The sequence below is a fragment of the Peromyscus leucopus genome, chromosome 3 (assembly GCF_004664715.2).
Source record: "Peromyscus leucopus breed LL Stock chromosome 3, UCI_PerLeu_2.1, whole genome shotgun sequence".
Classification (NCBI taxonomy): domain Eukaryota; kingdom Metazoa; phylum Chordata; class Mammalia; order Rodentia; family Cricetidae; genus Peromyscus; species Peromyscus leucopus.
In genome coordinates this window covers 5,498,653-5,524,638 of record NC_051065.1, presented here as the reverse complement: position 1 = coordinate 5,524,638, position 25,986 = coordinate 5,498,653, and the positions used below count along the sequence as shown (strand labels likewise).

Genomic DNA, 25,986 nt, shown 5'->3' with positions numbered 1-25,986 from the left:
AATAAAAAGCAGGTCTCTCTCTTAATGCACTGGGGGAGGGGGGAGGGGGAGGAATAATACAATAGTAAAAGCATTTCAGAAGCGCCATCACCCCCAAGTCCACCAGCTGTCACTCAATACAAGACCTTTGAGTTCTGAGCCATCTAATACTCACACGTTGTCTTCTAGGCAGATCTTGGGCCCCACGACGTTGGCAGCTCCACTGGCCATTTTAAAAGCAAAATGCTTCTCAGGGCATGCTTTTGAGATTCCACATTTGTACCTGGGAGGCTTCGTAGCTTCGGGGAGAACAGAGATAGGTTTGAGATTCTTCAGAAAATCAATTAATAGGATTTCATAATCAGTTTGCTTGAGATCTCAAATAATACACACAAATATATATGTATATTAATATTAACTATATCATAAAGGAACACTTAGTTAGGGGCTAGAGGGACAACTAACTCAGTGATTAGGAGCACTGGCTGCTTTTCCAGAGGACCCAGCACCCACACGGTGGCTCATAATCATCTGTAACTGTAGTTCCAAGGGATCAGATACCCTCTTCCAGACTCCTTGAGCACAACATATGTGGTGCATACATACATGCAGGCAAAGCATCATACATGTGGAAAAAATAATTTAAAAAGAAGGATATACATACATATTTAAAAATAAACATAAAATTTTCAATCTTCTAGAACTTTTTCCCCTAAGGGCATCAAAAAACCAAGCAAGGAAGAAAGGCAGGCAAGTCCCCCAAAATAAAAAGTCATAAGAACACAACTCAGCCCTCATGAAGAATGAGTCGACTACTGAGAGAAATGAACCGATCATGCCATATGATCTTGCTGAGCGAGGCAGGTCTGATTTAATTATTCCTGAAGTTATCTTTACATTTCTGGGTGCCTGGGGTTTTTAAATTGCTCCTTTGCGTGTCTAATGCATCAAAACCAAGATCAATAAAGTCCGGTCCTCCCATCCATCCAGGTAAAGGGGCAGCTGCCTCTCCTATCGGCTCTCACTGGCTGTGCTCACACAAGGCTGCAACCCAACACAAAGCCAACACCCACTGACGACGAAGCACCTGCAACACTAGGCCGTCCAATGAAAGGGCAGCTGCACAGTTTTCAAACTCAACTTCTCCCTCAGGGTTTGTTCACACGAACTGCCCACACTGCTCGTACATAAGCTCTCCCAGGGCCACACACAGGATAAAACACTTATAAGACACCAAGGTGAGGGACTTACAGCGAGTGGCTGAGTCCAGCGCAGATCGAGCTAAAAGAGAAAGACAGCATCATTAGAAAGCACAGGCCCATTGGCAACTACCTACTTCAAACACAGTAAAGCGTCTAATAAGTCAAGGAAGTATGTGTTCGGACGACTGCTCATAAACAGTAAGTACCAGTACTGCTCCAGAGAAGCAGTACCTCTCTACTAATTCATTATGGACAAGTGTGTGTTGAAATCACGGAGAGTAGCGTGTTATTACTCAAAGATCATTCTAAACTATTTATTTATTTATTTTGGGTTTGGGTTTTTGTTTGTTTTGTTTTGGTGGAGAGGGGTGAGACAAGGTTTTTCTATGTAGTCCTGGCTGTCCTGGAACACATATTGTTGACCAGGCTGGCCTTGAACTCACAGGGATCCACCTGCCTCTGCCTCCCCTGTGCTGACATTAAATGTATGTGCCATCACCACCTGGTTCATTTTAAATTTCATGTTTTGTTTAATTATTTACTACAAATTTAAATCCTACTCAGAAAGTTAGTCTGAAGACACACCTTTAAAAGACTACTAACTGGTACTGGTGAACAAAATGGTATTTAAATGCTGCTAGTGCTGCTGCTGCTGCTGGGCAGGGCTGGGCGGGCTCGGCTGGGCACCCCCACAGTCCTGAAGAATGAGCATAAATCTATCTTGGGGTCCACAGTCCTGGAGAATGTGCATAAATCTATCTTGGGGTTTGGTGAAGATCTGGGCACACAAGAAGAGGGGAGGGGGAGTGTTGGGGAAACCTGAATTCTCCACAACAGAAGTGCACAATAAGGGCCTAATAAAATGAATGCTGTTACTGAGAGTTTCTTATTTCATCAAGGAAGGGAAAAGGTTAATGCATAACGCCCACAGTGGCTCTCCACTGTCCTCCATCACAATTACACTTAGTTCTCGGTAAATGCACCCGTGTCTGATCTGAGTCCAAGAGATCTGAACACACATCATCCAAGTGCCATGGACAGCCGGTTTCTGGTCTGGCTAGTAAGTACACAGTGTGGTCGTTGTTGGCCCGCTGTCTGACTATAAATAGTCACTGAGTTTTCACTTCTGCACTGTTTTTGATAACTGTGAATTTCCTCCGAGTCCACTATTCAAATTATGGAACAGAGAGTTGAAGCTGAAGAGAGAATCTAGATGTTTAAAGAGAGAGCAGTCAGCACTTCAGCACTCAACAGAGCACTTGGTAGGAGAGTATACACCGTGCAAGTCCTACAGCTGTAATGCAGGGAAAGAGTCATGCATGGAATATGGTGAAAACAGCCTTCCCCCTCCAGAACCTAAATACAGAGATGATTCCCATGCAAAGAGAGGTTTGAACAAGCAAATATCAAAACAGGAAAAAAGGGGGGAGGGGAGGGGAGGAGAGAAGGGGGAGGCCACAGATTCAGGCGCTGCGTTTTCCCTAGTTCATTCTTCCTGTTTCCTTGTGTAATTACAGAGATTTCACCCAATGCTTCCCCTTTTTTAAATGGAAAAACTAAACCCCAGAGCAGAATCAGCAACATGAAGACTAAAAATTCTCAACTTGAGTCTATCTTTAAAAAGCAAACAGACAAGATGGCGCAGTGGGTAGGGATGTGACACCAAGCCAGGTGGTTCCCCAGGATCTCGATAGTACAAGAAGAAAACTGACTCTCACAGGCTGTTCTCTGATCGCCATTCATGTGCCATGGCACATGTGTACCTACACTCATATACAAATACAGATGCACAGACGCACGCACGCACGCACACAAATAAATGCAATTAAGAAAAAAAAATTAGCTGGGCAGTGGTGGTACATGCCCTGAATCCCAGCACTCAGGAGATACAGGCAGGAGGATCTCTGAGTACGAGACCAGCCTGGTCTACACAGCAAGTTCGAGGACAGTCAGGGATACAGAGAAACCCTGTCTCAAAAACAAATAAACAAACAACAACAAAAACCTTAATTAATTAATTAATTAATTAATTAATTAAAGGAAAGGAGGACTGTACCATCAGACTCTGGTGTTAAGATTCCTAGAAAGCAACACTGGTAAAATCGGGAACTTAGGTCTCCCTGACTGACCTCTGCTAGGCTGATTAGAGAGCAGGTGATCTGATCTATGGTAATGAGGTGCGGAGACAGTGGGAACAACACTCCTTCCTACTGCTAGTGGGTCAAGTTAGTCTAGATGGTCACTGACAGGGTCACCATGTCTCAGAGATAAGGAAACCGAGGACAGAGCGTGTAATTGGTGGAGCTAGCTTTTATTTTTTAGTTTATTTTTAATTTTTCATAACGTGTGTGTGTGTGTGTGTGTGTGTGTGTGTGTGTGTGTGTGTGTGTGTACACCAGTGATGGGCTCCATCCACCATGTTTTAAGATACCTGGTGAAGATAGAGGAGGAAGAATATGGAGGTCAGCTAGAAAAAAGGCCTGGGAGTAAGACAGAAACTGGAATATGAGCAAACTGATGAGAACATCCAGGGCGCACAGAATCCGAAGACATCAGCCTTCAAGAACTGACCAAGACAGAAAAAACTTCAGAGCTTGGAGTGATGAGCAGCAGCAAAGGCTGGGTGCCTTTATCAAACAGGGCTGGAGAGCTGACTCGGTGCTTAAAAGCACTTCTTATTGCTGCAAAGGACCCGAGTTCAAGTCCCAGCACCTCCATGGACACCAAGTACAAATGAGGTACACAGAAGTACATGCAGAGCAAATACTCATCCATGTAAAAACAGTAAAAATAAAAAATGTAAAAAACAATGTTAAAGATCAAATCAGTTTGTTCAATTTCAGATGTCAAACCCGTAACTGCTATTTAACTAAAAACACAGAAATCCATTTGTTAGCCGTCAGGCTTTTGGGTAAATGTACCTCCACGGAACTTGTGTTAGCTGATGAGATGCCTCAAGGTAAAGAAACTCGCTGGAAGCACTTTTTACAAGGGAAGGTTATTTTTATCCAATACCCATCAAAACTGAAAGACGTCCCCGGGCCTGTAACTCAGACTGTGAGAACCTGGAGGCAAGCCGATGAACTATTTCTCACTGACACGGGGCAGTGCCAAAGCATCCTGCACAAGCACAGACTGGAAACACAACACCCCCTCCTCACTGTGGGTTTCCCTTCGGGCTTACTTGATAACCCTAATCTTCAATGTCTTCGGATAATACGTCAGGGAATGGACATAAACCTGTCTGATTCATCAGACTTCAGCACAAGTCCTTTAGTGAAGTCAGACTAGAGAATTTAGAACTACTTTAGACCTGAGCTTTTCATGCTATCTCAAGAAATCTATGCATATACTACTTACCAAAGGCTTAAGTATCCAAGGGTAAAAATAATCAAGCCCACGACATTCACTGCAGCAATATCTACAGAGATACCCACCTGACTGTGTTCAGTTCTGTACTAGCTGAATGTCCTCGAGGAAAACTAATACTGCATGAAACCTCAGCCAGGAAGGAGACTGGCAGGCAGACTGTGTGCAAGTCTACATCCTGCCCTGCCCGTAACAGTTGACAGTTCCTATGATGTTATTGATGGGTGGACCTAAGGCAAGGGTATCCAGGGTCTCTGGGTATTATTTCTTACAAACAGAGTGTGATTCTGTAATTCCTTCATGATTAAATCTTGTTTAAAAAAAAAAAGTGCCTCTGTGTGTTTGGGGGTGGGGTATGCTGGGAATTGGAATCTAGGTGTTTTAAGCAAGCATCTAGCATTCTATCACTGGGCTACATCCCTATACCAAAATACTGTTTAAGGGATTAGGGTTTTTTTTAGATGTTTTTCTCTTTTAAATTTTATCTTCTTTTAAATCACAACCTATTTTGGTAATTTAAATTATTAACTGTGGGCAAATTTTCCATTCTTTCTATCTGGAAATGTCTGTTTTATTTTTTCTAAAACAATATGATATAAAAAGCCTGAGTCAATGAGCCAGGTTATCCCAACACTCAGGAAGCAGGGGCAGGTGGATCTTTGAGTTTGAGGCCAGCCTGGTCTATAGAGTGAGTTCCAGGACAGCCAGGGCTAGACAGAAAACCCTGCCTCGAAAAACAAACAAACAAGTCTGAGTCAAAACGATCCATCCAGTGAGTGGGTCTCTGATTCTTGTGCCTTCTTCTGGGCTGTTTCCCTTTTCTTTGTTTGCTTATCCAACTTTGATGTGAGGGATTTTCTTTTATCTTACTATCTCTTACTTTATCCTGTTCGGTCATTATCTCTTAGAAGCCTGTTCTTTTCTAATGAGAGACAGAAAAGGGTGGATCTGGATGGGAGGGGAGACAGGGAGGAACTGGGAGGAGCAGAGGAAGGAGAAACGGTAATCAGGATGCAGTGTATGGGAAAAGAATCTATTTTCAACAAATGCGGGGAAGAATCTGTTCAAGCTATTAAGTTATTACAAAAAAAGTTGAAAAACTCAACTACTGAATGAATTGTAGTTAACCATACAGGTAACTAGAGACCAGGTCCTCTATGGATTCAACCTGATGACCTTTGCTAAATTAAGTTGGATGCTACATAAATGGTTAAGAGAACTAACATATTCCAAACAAAAAATAAAACAAACCCCACAACTAATATTTTCACTAGTTCAATCTAGACTGGAATCCAATAAGTAACATTTTATAGATAAAATGAACTACAGTTTCAGGATGAAAACAAACACATGCCCTAAACAGTGCCTAAACCAAAGAGGTAAAATACATGCAGTAAAAAGTCCCTAGCAACACGGAACAGCAGAATGGGAATTAGGAGAGTCACGTGTTCCAGTTAAGGTACTCAACATGGGCTCATATTGACTGGAAAGGCAGAATCTCAAGCTGTATCCCAGACACTGAGACATTAAGATTCTCTGAGGAGTCTTTTGACATGAATGGTTGAGTACTGGTGTGTAGGAGGATCTCGAGTTGATACAGAGGACGTGAATTAAGTGTTAGGAGTCCCTTCTAAGTATTAACTTATGGAGAGGAAAACTCACTAAGTCAAAGCCCTCGGCACACTTTTGTTTAATTCTGCCAACTAGAACATGAAGATGCTTCTAGGATTCAGTCTCTTTCCACGCTTAATGTGCAGCCAAAGCTCACTCCACATGAGCACAAGGACCCAGGAAAAACAAACAACCTCCTCTGGTTTCCAGTGATAGCTGGTTGTCTCCAGAAGAGATCGGTATTAATTTTATATAGTGTGAGATAAATACAACCATTTCAATTTCAATGTATGAACCTTAAGTTCTATTCTTCATCCTCCTAATAATGTACTTAAGGTCACGGATGTAGGTCAGTGGTAAAAGCACTTGCCTAGCATCCACAAAGCCCTGGGTTTGACCACAGTGCCTCAAAAGAGAGAGAAATTGTAGGGTGGGCACAGTGGTGGTGCACACCTGTAATCCTTGCACTTGGGGAGTAGGGTGAGGCAGGAGAATCACAAGCTGAGGACAACCCAGGCCACACAGTGAATCTGAAACAGCCAGCAGTACCACAGGAAAGGCATAGTACACTTCTGGAATAGAAACATCTGGGAACCAGTAAGATGTAGAACGATCTAAATAAGCATTAAACATAACTGGTTACATTTTATTAACTTAGGAGTTTTGTTTAAAACTGAGTTAAAAATGCAGCCCAATGGTAGAGCGCTGGCCTAGCATGTGCAGGGCACTGGGATGGACCCCTAGCATTGAAAAATGTAATCTGAGTTAAAGTACCTTATACGGGTACAGTTACAACATAAAGACACCAAATAATGGGCAAAAATAAAAACCACAGAGAAAAGGAAAAGAATGTTAAAGACCAATACGTGCAACACATTTCTCTGACTGTTCTTACAAACTAGATCTGGGTCCATTTTCTAGCAGCCAACTCAAATGGAGAAACAATTTAAACACACCAGCGTTGTGTCTTCCAGGGTGAGCACTTAAGAGCCATGATTAATGCTTCTCATCACCGTGTAGTAAACAGTTGCTAAATATGCTTAAAATGTCAAACAGAAAATCGATTGCTTCACACTGGCTTTATTCTTAGACATGTTATATTTCTTAGAATATGGTAATGAATGACATTTACTCACATAATAATTCTTCTAGCCAGACAAAGCAGCCGTGAGCCCATGATGAGAACTTACGCTTTGGAGAGTAATATTAAGAAGATTAAGATTCTGGGGCTGGAGAGCTGGCTTGGCAGTGACGAGCACTGGATGCCCTTCCAGACTACCCAGGTTCCATCCTCAGCACACAAAGGCGCTCACAACTGTCTGAAACTCAAGTTCCAGGGAATCCGATGCCCTCCTCTGGCCTCTGAGGGCACCAGGCATGTATGTACAAAGTGCACAGACACACACGCAGGCAAAAGACCCATACACATAAAATAACAAAATAAAATTTTTTTGAAAGAATAACATTCTTCTACAATAGGTGGCAGCGAATTCAAGAACCTCCTAACTAGTCGAAGTGCTGTAAGAATACGTGCCTGTTGAATGCTCAGCCCTATACAGGACTTGTGTACCGCCCTCTCTAAAGCTCAGAGAACATCCTGCAAGAGGGAGCAGAAAGTGTGTGTGTGGGGGGGGGGGGGGGGCTGAGAAGTACCGTTTCCTAGACAACACAGCTGTAGCACTCAAGACATCCCATCAGCTGTGATTACGGGCCCAAGTCTACCAGTCAGCATTCCCTCACGGATGGGGAGGGGACTGGGAGGTATTCCTCCTCCCTAGGCAGCCACGGGAGTTTAACTGCTACAGTGGGAAGGAGAGCCATTTTCTCCAATGGTGTAGCCACTGGCAAGGTGCCCATGCCAGCTCACGCTCATGCGAGCAAGCCTAAACTGAATGGGTTCCAAAAAAAAAATGCATGAAACTCAAAGGAGAGTGTGCAATCAATGGGAGTAGTCGCAGGAGGGAGATAAAGTGTTATAAAGTGTGTTGGGGGGGGGGTGAAACTTACCAAATAGATTTCCTAAGCTTGCATCCATTTTAATTTCAAATACTTGAGAAATAACATAAAATGTCAATATAAATACTGCAGCAGCCACCACCAACTTTGCAGCTCCTAGAAAAAAGGCAGAAGCAACTCAGCATGGTTTTATAAGCCAACAGAATCTCTGCTACGCAAACAGCGTTTCTGCAGAAGCATCATGACTAACGCAGTTCTATTTTGTATTCTACTAGATCTTAATGTTACTGGAGTTACAAGGACTGCATGCTCCCCACAATCACAGAACTCGCAGGCACACTACTTGAGACACCTGTCTAGGGTAACTCGGGGAGGTGGTTTACCTACCTACCATCAGCTGCTCGCTGACTACAGGTGTCCTGATGAGTGCACCACCACCATGCCTACAGGACTACATGCTTCCCAATCCTAACGAGCAATGCCCTCCGACGATGACACGAAACTAGATCTTCTGGAGATGCCAAGGCCAGGGCATCCAGGAAATAAGGAGGTGAAGTGAAATGCAGCAAGCGTACTATTTGACCACCAGCCCACCACCTGGAGCTGCCTAACCCCACGGGGAACTGCAAACATGGCCTTCTGCCTTACAAGAGGAAGAAGGTAAAGACATGGCTTCACATCTCAAAGACAGGCTTGGACATCAATCACAGTGACGGGCTATGTGATGAGCTCCATGAGGGCACACTCCTCAACTTTAGACTTTGTGTCTTTACGGTGTCAGAGTAGCTTGCAATAGCCATCACTGCCACATCTGCTTAGTATGACTCATCCCTTAATCTTTCTCCTAGGCACCCCAATCTTGGCACCAAATCACAAAGGGCAAGCGTAAGACAGGGAATGGAACAATGGCAGAGCAAGAGCTTCCACCTCTGGATTGCAGAGACATGACCTGCTTATTCTGAAGCAGTGCTGGCTTACTCGTGTCCACGCGACCCCCACTGCCCGCTCCTACTAATAGTTCGGGTTTAGTTCAGGTTTAATCTCGACTGACAGGAAAGAGGTTGACAAAATCAGCAGCCATCTAACCTTAAAGAGGAAAAAAAATCCCAAAGATGAAGTAATGCTCTATGATGACAGATAAATCAGTGGCTGCACATGAACCAGAACTCAAGCCTACCTCCAAAACACCTAGTAGCCTGTACAGTGCATCATTCTAACACTAAATACATATTCTTGGAGAGGGGGACCTCAATATGGTAGGTAAGGAATAATTTAAAAAAAAAAAAAGATCATCTAATCTCATAGACCCAAAAGAATAGTCTGTATCGTCAGAGGAGAGGAGGAGGACCAGGAAGAAACTGAAGATGTTTGGAAAGGTCGATGATGCTAAAGGGCACCCACATCCAGGGCTGCCTCAGTACTATTTAGAGAAGCTCTAACTCATAGCTATACGTGAGGACATGCAAGAAAAATCTCTGCACCTTCCTTCCGATTTGGCTGGGAATCTAAAACTTCTCTAAAAATCAAAGCCTTAAAGATTCTATTAATTTAAGAAAACAGTGGTAATGAGTACGTCCAACCAGCCCTTCTCACCCATCTCCTCACTTCTTCCTTCCAAAGGCTGCTTCTGAGTCTTCAGAGCAGCTACTACTAGCTACCTTTATTGTTAGCATGTAAGAGCAAAATTTCATTTGCTTTGGGCCTCCTTCTCCCAGGATCTAGCCGAGTGTCTCACACAAAGCATGCTCTCACCACATACATGCTCTCACCACATACATGCCCGATAGACGAATGACAGCAGGTGGCAGACAGTTTTCATTATGTGAGACTGAGGCCAGTGGCATGAAGGTGACAGATCGCACGCTACTCTTCTACTTTATTTTCTAGCAGTCATGGGCATGTACAACAGGGGATAAGCCCTCACTGTCTTCTAAAACAGATAGATGAGGCTTGCGTTGTTCAAGGCTGAACTTGCACAGGGGCACATCCGTGGCAGCACAGGGTCTTTTCTTTCTTAAGATTTATGTAATTTGTGTATCAGTGGTTTTTGCTTGCGTGTACGCCCATGAACGTGTACGCCCAGTGTCCACGGAAGTTAGAAGACAGTGTCAGATACCCTGAACTAGTTACAGATGGCTGAGTCACTGTGTGGGTACTGGGAACTGAGCCTGGATCCTGGGCAGTCTCTACAGTGGGAGCGTCCGGGAGCTCGCGACAGAACACGGTCTCAAGGGTTGGACCCGAAGCCCAGCGCCAGCCTGGAGGGCTTAGCACAGCACAGCACAACCCCCATTCCTGACGGGGTGTGCCATCCCCTCTTCCTTCTAGCCACTGACCGAAGATCATTACATTTCAGGCTAGGTGAGCATTTCAAAGCAACCAGATACTATTTTAATTTAGAAGATATTAATGAGTTCAAGGCAGTGAACTAATAACTCATCTTTCTTATTTGTCTGTTAAAGACAGACCCCCCCCAAGTCCTATGCCAAGAAAAGGACGAACGTAAAAACCAGGTGATGGAGTTGATTTTACTGAAGATGAACTTAGAATTATGTGCAAAACAAGACCTGCTCTGGTCACCACGCTTCAACAGCATACTTAGAAATCCTCAGGAGACCACAATTCTAAACCATCCTGCTGAACCCAAGAACATGCAGGAAGAAAAGGCAGCAGAGCAAACAAGAGGTGCACGTGGTCTAAAACAAGCAAAAAAGGACTCTTGGTTCCTGGAATCCTCTTCCTCCTCAAGTGTCTAACCACTTAGAAATGATGCTGTGACTTCCCAGCCAGGAGAGACCAACTTTCAGATTTCTACAAAGGCATCTGTAGCAGCCGTCCGTTAACTTGGTTTTAGTAACCACAGTGTCTCATCAACTCTGCTTGACTCTATACACCTATAAGCAAACTAAGCAGAGGGTGCTTCGTTCACCTGCCTCGGCTTCTGGCATCTCTGAGAGACGACCGTACGAAAACACTTGATTTGCTTGTAAGACAATGACAATGAAGAATTAGACTAATTATCTTGATTTCAGGGAACAACCTGTTTTCTCCATCACACAGATTTAGCAGAATTCCTCAGGCAATGTGCCTTTGGGGTTGGGGAGGCTGTGGCTGGAGGCTGCATAGCAGAAACACATTTATTTTCACCTCCAGCAGAGAAAGGCCAACTGGGTGTTTATGGATCTACCCTTTAAAGATGCTTATCAATACCTTTATTAATACCAGGGACATCTAGCAAGGACTTTCAATGTATATGACACACTACTGCAGACTGCTGTTAATGTTCTAGGTTTATACCTAGACTATTAATTCAAAGCAAAACCATAAGTAAATTCTTCATGTATGTTATACTGAACTGCACATAGGAGAGAGTTCTATTCTAGAATTCCTTTTTCTAGACGGCTAGAACTTAGCAAGAAAAAGTCAGTCTCTTTGCATTTTCAAAATCATTCTTTGAGTATTTTGTATGTATTATTTGGGCAAATAAGCTTACCACATAAGAAATAAACATTAATATTTAGAATAATTTCAGTAAAAGGTTCACCTACAAAAACTCATGTAATATGTACTAATGTCCAAGTTGAGACATGTTAACGACATAAAACGGAAAGGCTAAGCATGATCTCATTGACTTCAGCCTAGTACTCAACTTTCAGAAACATTAGAGGTGTGTGGCCCGTTTATAACCTCTGTGGCAGGAAGACAGCTTGAACCAGCATAGACGAGGAAGCAGGACCCACCACAAAAGGGGGTTAGGGGAAGGAGGAGGAGGAAGAATCAATGAAATTATGAACCCCCTCCTTTAGTCATTACTGAGCAAACAGGTTATAAAATAAATTATAAAATAAAAATCACTTTCACCGGATTAAATAAATGTCTTACCTGCTACCCTCATTTTCGCTTTTTCAATCTATGGCACTTCTCAGAAATAAGGTCCTAAAATCAAAAGAAAAGGCAAACACCATGAATTATACAATGAATCTTCCTCCTCAGATTGAGCTTATTTTAGAAGGTATACCATAAAACCAATTAGGTATATACCATGACATTTCTAAGTATTCTATGAATCGCAATGTTTAACCAAAAAACTCTATCACTGGCCACTCCTTCCACTGGGCCATTAAAAAAAAAGTCAACAGAAGCTGCTTGCGTGTGTCTCCCACTGGCTGTGTCCATTGCTCCCATCATACCCCGCGCCTGAAGAGGACAGCTATTACCCTCAGTGATTACACACCCATTAGGAGCTCACACATGCAGATTTTACACTGGTTAGCACATCACGTCAGCAGTCAGTAAGGAACAGAAAACCTTGTGGAGAAATGGGGTTTAGCTAGGCCGGTTCATGCCAGCACAGGAAGCTACTTCATTTTCCATGACATAACTCAGATATCACTGTTGTGAGCACTCCCAACTAATGCTGGATTTAATACGAGATCCATTTCACGCTTTTCAATTCCCATAGGCAAAATAACGTATCTAGAGGTTTAGAATTATAATTTTAAGGACTCCAGCAATTATCATTACTGACAGAATGGTATATATCAAACAAACTACTCTTTGACATTATTTTACTAACTGGCAATAAATGCAAAAAAAAAAAAAAATCCATGTATGTGTGTGGTTTTCCAGCCTACAAAACAACTCCAAAAGGAACTGTAAAACAACTCAAAATGGAACTGTAAATAAGACTTTTTTTTATGCCAAAGCCACAGCCACATTCAGCTAGACAGCTGCTTCAGTCAATGTTTTGTAAAGGAAGGGAATTCAAAGGTAAGTTTCACATAATAGATCCTAATGATCAGAAATATATCATTTCTCTGATCTCCTGCACATGCACCGTGGCACATAGGTCCCCAGACCCAAGCACACATACACTCAAGCATGCACACACAGCACATACATGAGCATGCATACCCCCACACAAGCAAGTACACACATACTAATACTTCATAGAGAGCCCCAAAACAAACAAACAAATAAACAAACAAAAAAGACCTTTCCTCAAAGGACACTGCAAAAAAAAAAAAAAAAAAAAAAAAAAAAAAAAAATCCAGTTTTCTTGCTTATTGGAAAAAGCAACAGGATGGGGACCCAGCATGACTCCCCATCCCCCATGTCTTCCACTGGCTCCCTTTCTTCTGCAAAATCTAACCTGGTTAAAAAACAAACAAACAAACCCTTCAATCAACACTTAACTGAGTTGTCCACTCTTGGGATTTTTTTTCCTTTGTTATCTATGTGAACACCTTCTATATAATAGTCAAAGTCAATGCTATCTATCTATTTAAACTCCTTCTCCACCAGCCAGAATTCTAGAAGGAAAGAAGAGATACGGACTTTATATAAAAGAGAGAGGGGAGGGGGTAGGCCCTTGGCTTCTCCAAAGAGAACTCCGACAGGTCATAAATCCTCTTTTGGCTTCCAGGGAAATTGAACTCTGCATTCACAACACATACATGGCCTTTCCTTCCCTTTCATATGCCAAAATAATTTCACTCCTAGCTGAGTGTGGCCCAGGAAAATTTCTTTGAAAATGTGATAAGCAGTTGGGTACCAGATGCCTGCTGTTCTATTTCAGTTTCTATTGCAGGAGGGGACCACACCTGTATAATTACAGTCACCAGCCGCCTGCTTGTTCTTCCCAACAATTCCGCTTCTGAACTCATCACAGGCTGCTCTTTAAGCAACTACATTTGTGAATACAATTGTTTTCCATTAAAATATTTTAGGGAATTAACATTTAGGAAAATTTCTATATTAAAATCTCACCAAAGTGCCTCAGTCATTAACACATCTTTAATTAATTTCCTTAATTAACTTTCTTGCATCTTTAATGATGCAAAAGTGTAAATCCGAGGAACAGGAGTATTGAAATAGATTGCAGGGCAGAGTATGGTGAGCGTTTATGATGTGCTAATTCCAAACCAAGCCTGGCTGTTTAGAGAGCAGCGTTTGAAGACTTTTTACAATCTGAGCAGTGGAGGAAACAGCTCCTGAAGACTTCAGGGAACTAGAGAGACAGGTCCAGAGACAATGAACACAACACTGAAAGAATAAAAAGGCCTCAGCTGAAAACTCAGAATGCTAATCTCGAGATACAGAAATGAGAACCAGTTGCCAAAACCGGAATATTAGTAATTAAGAATCTTCTTAGGACAGATAAACATGTAAATATTCAAAATAGGATACTTAAGAAATTCATGACTCCAAAAGTGTAAGGATAAACCAAAACAAGTTTCAGCATATTAGGTAGATAAGGGTGCAATGTCAGCTTCCAGTCAAAGCAGGGGGACCCTCTAGGCAAAGGAACACTGACCTAAAGGTCACTCAGTCTGTGACCCAGAGTAAAGGAGAGGGCCTGGGGCAGGGCCTCAGAGGGACCACCCCTCTTATCTGGATGCTTTAAACATTTTTTTTAACCCAACTACACAGTTTTGTCCAATTTAATGAAATTTTGTTATTCAAAATTGGGCTGCTAAGCCGGGCGGTGGTGGCGCACGCCTTTAATCCCAGCACTCGGGAGGCAGAGCCAGGCGGATCTCTGTGAGTTCGAGGCCAGCCTGGGCTACCAAGTGAGCTCCAGGAAAGGCGCAAAGCTACGCAGAGAAACCCTGTCTCGAAAAACCAAAAAAAAAAAAAAAAAAAAATTGGGCTGCTCTGTGACTATGGAGGGCCTGCCAGGAAGTCACTAAAATAAGGACCAATGGTAACAAAAGCACAGGTCAAATCGCATTCTGGAGAAATGAAGTCTAAATTACAACACTGTCCTGCATTAAAGAAACAGGCCATAAAAACAACTACCCGGAAGCGCTGCCTTTCCCGGTCATCTCCCAGCAGCTCTCTGGCTGTCCTGACTACTGTGTTGGCCTCACAGGGGAGGCAGAGGAGTTCGCCCATAGTCCTGAGAAGAGTAGGGGACACTCACAAACCAACCCCGTTCCATTTCTCCCCATGAACGCTGATGCACTCAAGGACAAGAGCTTGTGGACAAATACCATGTCAATCAACTTGGCTTTTGCAAATTGCTCTGGGAATTGCGAATCTCTGCTGCAAACCAGCCACTCCAGAGATCTGACAGTTTGTCAAACTGACTTAAGTTTGCGTGTTGGAAACCCCACTACCACCTCAAGACAAAAATGATCCAAGAAAATGTGCATGCAAAAAAATACAGTAGCAAAATACTAAAAATAAAATTAATCCGGCCCAAAGAAAATATTGTGAATTGTATTTCACAAAATAGAGAACCACCATTCACTTTAATCCAACGTTCAGTCAGTGCTGGCCAGATAACCATTTTAACCAAACCAACTAAATTCAGATGGTCCCAATGTTGAAGTGGGCTGGGACTTTTCTCTTGCTATATTATGTTTTTATAGTATGTGTATGGATGTTCTGCAGATGTCTGAGTACCATGCACACGCGGTGCCCACAGATGACAGAGTTCAGAAGAGGAAGTCAGGTCCCCTGGAACAAGGGTCACAGAAGACTGTGAGCCGCCTGTGGTTGCTGGGGTGTGAACCCAGTTCCTCTGTTAAGAACAAGTACTCTTAGCCCTGAAGCTATCTTTGCAGCCCCCAGGGAGCTGGAGCTTTTCAAGAGACTTACATAAAAACACGTTGATCTGCAAAACAATAGATGTAGACTACACTTAAGCCCTGTTTGTGATGGTGAACTTCAGGTATTAACCTGACAGGGCTGCAGACTGCCTATGAGGAGAACCATTCAGGGTGTTCATGGAAGGACCTTCCTGGACAAGCAGCATCTGACTCTAGAAGGGATGCCTAGTGCCTTCCTCAATGAGGCTCCAATCCAGCCCTAACAACACAGGTGCTGATATGTATCTCCTCATACATGTGAGCATCCATCCATGGTTCCTGGCCCCAAACTCCATCACACAAAGCAGGATGCAAAAATTATCTAGTTATCCATTAGTCTAGACTACAGGACGTAAGAATCATGTAGTTATCTGTTAGTCTAGACTACAATTTCTCTTCCCCCTTGCAAGAGATAGAAACCTAATCTACCTTTCTGTGTGGATGGTAACCACAAATAACCTTTCTGCACAGTTCTGTCTGACAGATCACAAGATCCTCCACAGTCCTGAGGACGGCTGCAGAGGCCAAGATAAATAGGTGGGGTTCCCCATTCAGTCTACTGGCATTAGTTCATTTCCTTTTTTGTCCAACCACATTTCAACACAGCTGTCCATGCTTCAATCATGCCTATGTAATGAAGTCTCACAAAAGCCCACAGGACAGGGCTCGGAAGGCGTTCCCGGGGCAGAATGCTGGAGGGCTCCTGGGGAGTGGCACACCAAAAGAGGGTGGGGACCTCTGCCCCCGCTTCCCACACCACCTCACATCTGTCCACCAGCGATGTCTACACTAGCCTGCAGTGCAGTGAACGTTGAGTATAAACCACTCAAATTACTTGAGCCTCAGGAAGGGAGGGATTGTGCAGGCCCCAGTTTATAACTGGTCCAGCAGCCCCGGATGTAAAACAGCAGCCTGGACTTGTAATTGGCATCTAAAGTGGGAGAGGCAGTCTAGAGACTGAACCCCTTAACCCATGAGTCCTCACAGAGTCTCCCAGTAGATCAGAGGACACCCACTGTAATCTGATGCAAACGTATTTGTTTTCTGGTTGGGAGAGCTCCCATCACCTTCTGAGGGCACATCTTTTGCATTTATCCTGGTATCTCAGCAGAGGAAGAAACACTGGCTTTTCTAATAGGGAGACTCTGCTCTCCTCTGCCTGTCTTCAGGCTGGGAGAATGGAGCACAGCCACGCTGCACCGTCAGCTCTGCTGGACCACTAACAATGTGCCAATGAAAAACCTGGATCCCTCAGCCTCTGGAGCTGTATGAGTCCATTTCTTCCAATAAACTGCAACATATGTATAATAAATCATGTAGCTACAGAAATGCATATAGTTTATTACACAGAACCTCTCTCTCTACACACACACACACACACATAGGCACACGCACACACATACACACGCACACAAATGTCCATATCTATAACCTACACATGATTTATTTTTTTAGGCAAACTTGGACTGATAAAAACATTGTCAAGATTAGGAGGTAAAAAACTGAATTTTCATCCTCTGAGCATTGAATACACAAGAGAGAAATGGGCTGGTACTGAGAGCAAAAGGGGTTACATCTAGAAGAGTCACTAGGGTAAGCTACTCTGCTAACTACAAGCAAAAGCGCAGTGTTCAAAACAAGCGCAAGCAGCAGGTGCACACCGTAATCCCAGCACTCCGGAGGCAGAGGCAGGCGCAGGCAGATCTCTGAGTTCAAGGCCAGCCTGGAATACAGAGTGAGTTCCAGGACAGCCAGAGCTAAATAGTGAGATCCTGTCTCAGTGAATGAATGAATAGAAGAGAGAAAAATGGAGAAACATACTGCAATAATATACAGAATTATACATGTGACTACTGCCAGGCAAAAGCCCAGAAACTTTCTGTATGAAAGGGCCAGACAGAACCAGACTGAAAATATGTTCTGGCTTCAAGGACCACAATTTCTATCCCTACTCTACACCCACTGCTGGAGGGAATGAAGATGGCTGGTCCAACTGCACTGTAGTTTGGGGGTTTTGTTGTTGTTGAGAAAGGGTCTTACTAGGTAGCCCGGGCTGACACAGAACTTGCTAAGTAGGCCAGGATGGCCTCGAACTAAAGAGATCTGCCTGGCTCTGCCTCCCAAGTGCACCACCAGGTCTGACTCAAATGTGTTTTAATAAAATTTTATTTATGGACAACAAAATATTAAAATTTTATTTTTCAACCTAGTCTGAAAAATTATCTTGGCCTAAAGACTATACAGGATTATGTATATGATTAGCTGAGCCTCAAGAAAAGAGTAATAATTTTTTTAATTAGAGAAAAGTAAAATGGAAGACTGAAAAACTTCCCTAATGGTCCCTAAGTAGTTGAACATTTTTGCTGGATATTTGGAGACTGTAGATGGCTCCTACGGATCATCTCAAGGCAGGTCTGCTGCAGAAAAGAGTGTTGAGCAAGTTCTATGCTGGACCAGACCTTTCATCAGCATGGACCCTCCATGAGAACCAGGAGGAGGCCCCTTCAAATGCAAACACAGCAGAGGCAGCAGAGCCTGGACTTGGTCCTGCTTCAACCCACTGCTGGAGACAGAATGACACCGACAGAAGTGGTTACTCACTTCCGTTTCCCCGATGATAAGGTCATGCTCACTGGAAGAAGGTGACAGTACTCTCCTTTATGTGGGTGCTGATGTGAGATCATTTTGGTGACAGGCTTTTAAAAAGCGCGGGTACCTTTGCATCTGACGCTTGACCAACTTCTATAATTTAGCTCTTAGATACATTTCCAGGGCTGGGGAGATGGTTCAGCAGACAAGGCAATTACTACACAGTCAAGAGGGCAGGAGTCTGGATCCCCAGAGCCCACTCAATGCCAGATGGGTCTCTGCCAGGCCAGACAAATTTTTGAAACAGAACAAACAAAAAAGGCAGGTAGGAAGACTGTATTAACATTCAAAAATCCAGTATGAGCCAGGTGTGGTGGTACACACTTTTAATCCCAGTACTTAAGAGGCAGAGGAAGGCAGATCTCTGAGTTGAAGGTCAGCCTGGCCTACAGAGTGAGTTCCAGGACAGCCAGAGCTTGGGGGGGGGGGAGAGCTGTAAACAAATAAACAAATAATGAAGTAAAAATTTAAAAAATAATCCAGTATGAAGACTGGGCTCATGAGCAGAGTCAGCGGAGTATCTGCCTACCATGCACGAAGCCCTAGGTCTGATCCCCAAGCACCACAGAAACTAGATGTCAGGATGCATGCCTGCAACCTCAGCATTTAGGAGGCAGAGATGCTGTGGTGTGTAGCAGAATATTTTAAGGTGTGTTACTTTTGTTTATGTTTCATTTGTTTAACTGTGAAGCTCTTTTACTGTGCTTGTCTAAAACACCTGATGAGCTAATAAAGAACTGGCCACCAGCAAGGCAGGAGAAAGGGTAGGTGGGGCTGGCAGGCAGAGAAAATATAGAGAGGGAGAGATCTGGAAAGGGAGATGGAGAAGGAGCCAGAGAAAGGGCGGACATCAGGGGCCAGCCACCCAGCAACACAACCAGCAAGCCACGGAGTAAGAGTAAGATTTACGGAAGTAAGGGAACAGGAAAAGCCCAGAGGCAAAAGATAGATGGGATAACTGAAGACAAGGAAAGCTGGCAAGAAACCAGCCAAGCTAAGGCCAGGCAGTTAAAATTAAGTATAAGTCTCCGTGTGTGTGAATTTACTTTTTGCGGGGGCAAAAAAGAGCAAAAACACAACAGTGATGGTCTGAGCAAGAATGGCCCCCACAGGCTCCTATGTTTGAATGTCTAGTCATCAGGGAGTGACACTATTTAAGAAGGATTGGGAGGCCTGGTTGGAGGAAGTGTGACACTGGAGGTAGGCCCAGACTCTCCGCCTGAGGATCAGGATGTAGTTCTTGGCCATGCTCCAGCGCCACCGTGTGCTGCTGCGCTCCGCCATGACGACAAGGAACTAACCCTCTGCAGCTGTAAGCAAGCCCCCAGTCCAATGCTTTCTTCATAAGAGTTGTCTTGATCATGGTGTCTCTTCACAGCAATAGGACAGTGACTAAGACAGATGGGAAGATCAAATTTCAAGACCATCCCCTGCTACAAAATGAGCTGGGGGCCAACGAGGCTACCTGAAACTCTGTTCAAAACACACATCAAAAGGCCTGGCATTGCCTCCCCCGACCCAGCCTGCACTACGAAATAAGAACAGTAACTCAGTATGCAACATATACTGTTATAACTGATATTGTGAATAGACAGATTTTAACATCAAGTGATTTTAAAGATTTCAACACTGAGTACTTAATAGAAATATTAACCTGAAAAAGGGTTTAATATTGGCAGGTCAATTTGGTGCGGAATCCTACAAGACACTTGTTTTTTAAAAAAATAATCTATACAGAGTGAGAAAATAATAATCTATACAGAGTGAGAAAGTGGGGCAGGAGGTGAAATTTAAAATACAAGCATGGTGCATGTACCTGTAAATCCTTGCACTTAGGAGGTAAATGGTGGGGAGCACAGAGTTCAAAGTCATCCTTGCTCAGACAGGGAGTTCAAGGGCAGAATGGACTACATGGTACTCATCCCCAAATACAAAACAAAACCTTACAAAAGGAACATGAAAGTTATTGAAAAGAAAAAAAAATTAAGGTTGCCTAACAATTAAAAAGTCTTACAAGTTTTTAAGGAAACAACCTAATGTTGTATTGTAGATGTAAATGTCTTTTTAAATAAGAAACACAGAGCTGATTCAGAGATGAAAGCCAAGAGGTCAGAGCGATAGCTAAAAGCTGAGATTAAAAACCTTACCCTTCACTGCTGCTGCTGTCCTACCTCTCCCCAAGAGACCTACTTCCTATGGGTTTGTTCTTTTATTGACTTTCTATTCTGCCTTCTCATTGGTTGTAAACCCAATCACATGACCTCGTCACTGCCCGTCTGTACAGACTTCCAGGTCTTCTATGGTTGGTACTGAGATTAAAGACGTGTGTCTCCATGCTGACTGTATCCTTGAACACACAGAGATCCGCCTAGCTCTGCCTCCCAAGAGCTGCGATTAAAGGTGTGCACTACCACCGCCCAGCTTCTGCTATGGCTTGCTATTAGCTCCAACCCCCAGGCAACTTTATTTATTAACATACAAATAAAATCACATTTCAGTACAATTAAAATATCACCATATTATATTCTAAGTAGAGGGGGGGGAAATTAAACACAACAACATAAAAAAAAAATTCCACTTCTACAAAGTGGTATTCCTAATGGGAGAATACAAAGCCACAGACCAAAAACTTAAATAATGAGTCAGTGGAGTAATTCTTTCAGAATACTGTTCTAGGGAAACATCTTGGGCAGAATGGGATGCAAATGATCTATGCCTAGCTACCATTGTTTGAGACAGAACTTCAACACCTTGCTCGTCCTGCCTCAGACTCCAATCTCTAGAATTCTAGGATTACTAGCCTGTGCCACCATCCCTGTCCTGTCCCTGAATTTCTCGGTTATCTGAATCAACATCTTCCGGCTTTTCTTGTTTATCTTCGGTAGCACAAAATGGAAATCCATTTAAAGGAGGCTTAACATCTAAATGTTGGAAGTGGAAACACAAGTCCAGAGTGTTCTTCCTTCCCCCAGACTGTTAGTCAATGAGACGTAGATGAGGCAAAATAGGACTGCACTGGAGAGACTTCACTGTCTTCCTCAGCCCACAGAAACTGTCCTTAGACCTGCTTCTCAGCCGCTCTTCCTGGCTGGCAATGGGGAAGAACACTTTGGAAACCTGTCTTCTGATCCACAGCAGCCTGGATTCAGCTCCATTCTCCTACACTGGCCAACACAGCTCTAACACCCACCGTCTCTACTTACAAACAGGTTAGGGAAGGTGCCTCACCTAGGCCAACTTTGCCCCAAAGACTTAATGGAACAACAGGTCGGATGAACATTCTGAGAGCAGTGTTGTAACACCAGACAGCTCAGTGTTAGCAACTGCATAGCAGAACTCTGCAGACTGTAGAAATCAGAAGAGACCTAGTCAGTTCTTCCTGCCTCTCCAGACACATGAGCTAGCTGATGGCTGAAACATGTCAGTTTAACCATGCTTTCCAACAAAACCCTTAAGAGATTAAAAAGAAAATAAAGAGGATTCTTCCCCCAACCTAATAATATACCTAAGCAACTTTCCTCGTCAATGAAGGAAGCTCATACGCAGGCAGGGCTATTCTCCACTGACTTCCCAGTACTACAGAAAAAGATGGGTTCTAACCCACAGACACTCCGTCAGGGTCCCACATACCACCTGAGCTTTTCATTTTCTGAGCTGACAGCCAGAGCTCGGGTCTCTTCGGACACAGAGCGGTTAACCTTACTACCACTACATCTAAAAACCAGTCTGCAGAGGAGGGTCCACGGTGCGTGCAGGCAGAGTGTCAATAAGCAGGAGTTACGGAGGGCCACTAACTAAAAAGGACTGATAAAAAGCTACAGGTCAAATGGACCTGCCACACCTCCTGTAAATGCTACGTGAAGTCATTACTTCGGGGTACGACAAGACTTTCTAATCAGCCACTAATGCACACACGCACGGAAATGAGTAGCCAGGCTCGAGTGCCCGACATCTCAAGACACACCTGAGGTACACTTCAGCCACCAGTACAATCTTCATTACAAACAGATGTCAGGCAAGGACACCGTTCATCAAGTCTTACCAATATTTCACATGGCTGAACATCTGAAGACATATTAATAGAATTATTCTACACGTGTGGTACTTACGCGTGTGCATGCTTGTGCGGGTCTATGCAGTGTGGAAGGGTATGCACGCATGTGTGTGTGACAACAGACATGACTGTCAGGTGTCTTCAGTTACTCTCTCTGTGGTCTCATTGAAACTCGATACTCATTAGGCTAGGGTGACCAACCAGGGAGCCCTGGAGATCCCCTGGCAAGCACTTTCCAGACTGAGAGATCTCCCCAAACTCCAATATAACTGTTTTCACCTTATATCCTAACCCTCACAATAGCCCTTTAACATCATAAGAGAAGCCATAAAACCCTAGACACCTAAAAAACCTTATTATAAATTTTAAGAAACACACCACCTTTCCCATTAGCCGTCTACATGGAGAGAGTGCCCAACACATTTCTTGGTAGAACGGTACCAAATGTTCGGCAACACATCCTATCCAGTTCTCTTAAGGCCTCTCCAAAGTGTTGCCCACACCAGGGAGGTCAGAAGCACTGGTGTGCCTTTTAACAGGCACATTTCTGTGCTCCTGCAGACCTGCAGGCTCAGAATCCTCCGAGTGGGCATTAAAATCCTGCATGCTTCACAAGCTTTTGGAGTGATTCTCTCTCGGGCTTAGAGCCCAGAGCTTCAGGGTTACAGCACACCAACCCACACGGAGGAAAAGAAAGGAAAAAAAATAAAATGAAAACCAAGGGAGACCTAAGACGAAATAAGAACCCGAGGTGCAATTCGCAGGACAGGCATGTTCATTCTTTCCTGAACAAGGAATGGGAATGAGGCTGGCTGTCCCCGGGCCAGGCCTGCCAGGTAGAAGAGGACAAGGCAGGCAGTTAATCTGGGGGTGTGGTGAGGAAAAGAAGACAGATCTCCTGTTTGCAATGGTTCAAACACATTACTCAAGCTTAAACTGTCCACATGTTTTCTTACAGGTCTTCTCTTCTACAAAGCAGAAATCTGTTTAAAAATCTAAGAGCCACTTGAAAAACTGAAATGGTGATTAGCTGTCTGGAACCCAGAACATAAACAAAACAGTGCAGGGTCCTACAAAATAGCCTTCCTCCTTTAGAATTCTACAGCTGTTTAAACACCTCAATCCTCCCCTATACCCTTAAAGGAAAGATGGACAGACAGACAAATATTATCAAGAAAAACATTACAAAGGGGCAGCAAGATGGTTCAGCAGGTAAGCGTGCTTGCGGACAAGCCTGACATCCAGAGTTCAAATCCCAGAAGGAAAACCAGCTCCCACAAGCTGTCCACACATAAGCCACAGCATAAGTACTTGCCCCACCCCCTACGTAGGAAAAGAAACAAAGAGAGATAAAAATAAATAAACTTTTTTTTTTAAATGACAAGATTAAAAATACATTTTAATTATAGGAGGAACAAAACAGGGTATGGACATTTGAATTTATACACTGTTGGGGTTTTGTTTTTTGTTTTTAAGAAAGAAAACAAGGAAGAAAGGTAGGCATAAATTTACACCCCATGTGGTGGGGGTCGTCATTTCCTGTAACTACTTTACTTTACACTTGATAAGGATTTACAGCTTCTTCATCTCAGGTTTCAGGGTTCCCCCTACACAAACACTTCATTTACACTTCAGGTCAAATGGGAAACAGAAGTACACCGAGGTTCACACAGCCACACCACCTCCTTCTGAGAGGTGCCCCAAGAGTGGTTCCATCTGCCCAAACAGGAAGGCAGGTCAGCAGCCACTGCCACAGCATAGAAAGAAGCCACAAAGGAAAAAAATTATCAGCTAAAATAATTTTACAAGCTCCTATTTTTACTGTCCAATGCCCTCCAAAACTCATTCAGAGACCACTAATTGCAGGTAATGCATGGTGCCATTAGTTAGCACAGCTGATCCCACAGCACTGCCTTAACAAGCCTGGTGGAGATGTGGTGGAAATCACCAGTAACCCATTGCTAAGGATACTCACGCAACAATCTAACTGGCACACAAGATCAGAAGTTGTGACACTGAGACTTTGTGCCTGTCACTCTGGTCTACATAATTCCATCATCCTGTGGCTGCCCATCTCCACAACCATGGAGACACAGAAAGTCACTGACTGGAGGAATTTTGTCTTGCCCTTTTATATTATTTCTTCCTACAAATTAAGGTCGTTTTTAATAAGCAGAGAACATGTTTTTAAGAATCCATGAAACAACCCTAATCACTTGCATAAAGTTAAAAGCAAAACCTAGTAAACTGCCAGAGAAATCCAGAAACAGTGGAGTACAGCCCCACAAGTAAGGCTAACTTATCCATTCCTCCACGTTCCTGTTTAGTGGCATCGGGAAAGTTACTAACTTTATTTTCTGCATTAAGTGGAGATCTCTCTATACTCCCTAAAGCGCTGTATTAACAATGTTTCCAAAGTCTTGGAAAATGTACAGTCTATTCTGGTCCCGCCAGGATTTCACAGGCCCGGGGATCTGCCATTATCATCCAATTTTACTTAATGTCTCACGAAACTCATATTTTAATGCGTGGAATCTGAGAACTAGTGATAGGACCCGTGTGAGGGGTTAGGAAAAACAAATATGCGCGTGAAAATACTGGGCAACTGTATCTAAGACAGTAAAGATACGAATTAGTGACTTTGCATCCATGTATTTCTGCCTAAACAGAAACAAGGCAAAAGTTTAGATAGTTCTGTATTATAGGAAGTAATTATGTAAGTTGAGGCTGACGACTTCCACCAAGTTACAGCTGGACACACCAATCTCAAATCGTCCAACTGTCACTCATTATAAGGGCACGGACCATCATGCATACTACAGCTATGAACACAGCAGAAAATAAAAATAAAAACAGCGCTCATCAAAGACATAAACACCAATGGGCTAGCTTGCAAAAGGAGAAAGTGGCTCCAGTTTGGCAGAGACGTAAACTTTAAGAGTGAGTCAAGACGGCCCCGCACCGAGTTCAAGCCCAGCCTGCAAGTCCATCCCATCCCGTTCTCCGGGAACGCTCGAAAGCTGCGGGCTTCCGACCGCCAGGGGCCAACACCGGCTTCCAGGTGGAGCTCGAGCCCGGTGGCGGCCGCGACCCGGCCGCGCCAGGTGCAGACGCCGCCGCCGCCGAGCGGGCCGCGATGCTCGCACGACCCGGCCCCGCTGCAGCCGCGCCCCGCGTCGGGATGCCAGGCAGCCGGCCGGCGCGCTGCTCCGCTCCAGCCTCCAGGCGCCCAGCCGCGCCCAAGCCCGCCGCCTGCCCGCCCGAGCCTCACCCGCCCGCGGCCGCGCCGCCGTCAGTGCTGCCGGAGGCCGACGGGAGCCTCCTCCGCCGCCGCCGCCGCCGCCTCCCGCTCGGCTTCCTCCGGCTCCTCCCGCTTCGCCTCGCGCTCGCCCGCCCGCCCGCGCCGAGGAGGAAGCCAGCTCGCCCCAGCCCTCCTCCCACGCTTCCCGCCGCGGCCAATGGGCCCCGCCGCCGCGCAGCCGCGCACGCCCTCTGGCGGTGGAGGACCGAGCCGGCGCCCCGGCGCGGGGAGGAAGGGCCGCAGCCGGCACGCTCCCCGGGTCGCCTCGGT

The 25,986-nt window shown here is 44.3% G+C and overlaps 1 protein-coding gene across 2 annotated transcripts in view; it reads right to left on the bottom strand.

Moving 5' to 3' along the window:
* Positions 1 to 25,781, bottom strand: part of Fam3c (FAM3 metabolism regulating signaling molecule C) — a 47,689-nt gene extending 21,908 nt beyond the window's left edge. The window contains exons 1-5 of one of the 2 annotated variants that reach the window (XM_028873001.2): positions 25,687 to 25,781; positions 12,000 to 12,053; positions 8,169 to 8,273; positions 1,231 to 1,260; positions 155 to 278 (exon numbers count right to left, since the gene is read on the bottom strand). In XM_028873001.2, coding sequence (XP_028728834.1) covers positions 155 to 278; positions 1,231 to 1,260; positions 8,169 to 8,273; positions 12,000 to 12,012 — 272 coding nt within the window. In that variant the 5' untranslated portion in view covers positions 12,013 to 12,053; positions 25,687 to 25,781. The remainder of the gene's footprint in view (positions 1 to 154; positions 279 to 1,230; positions 1,261 to 8,168; positions 8,274 to 11,999; positions 12,054 to 25,686) is intronic. The other variant, XM_037203494.1, reaches the window with a different exon arrangement.
* Between the last annotated feature and the right edge of the window lie 205 nt (positions 25,782 to 25,986).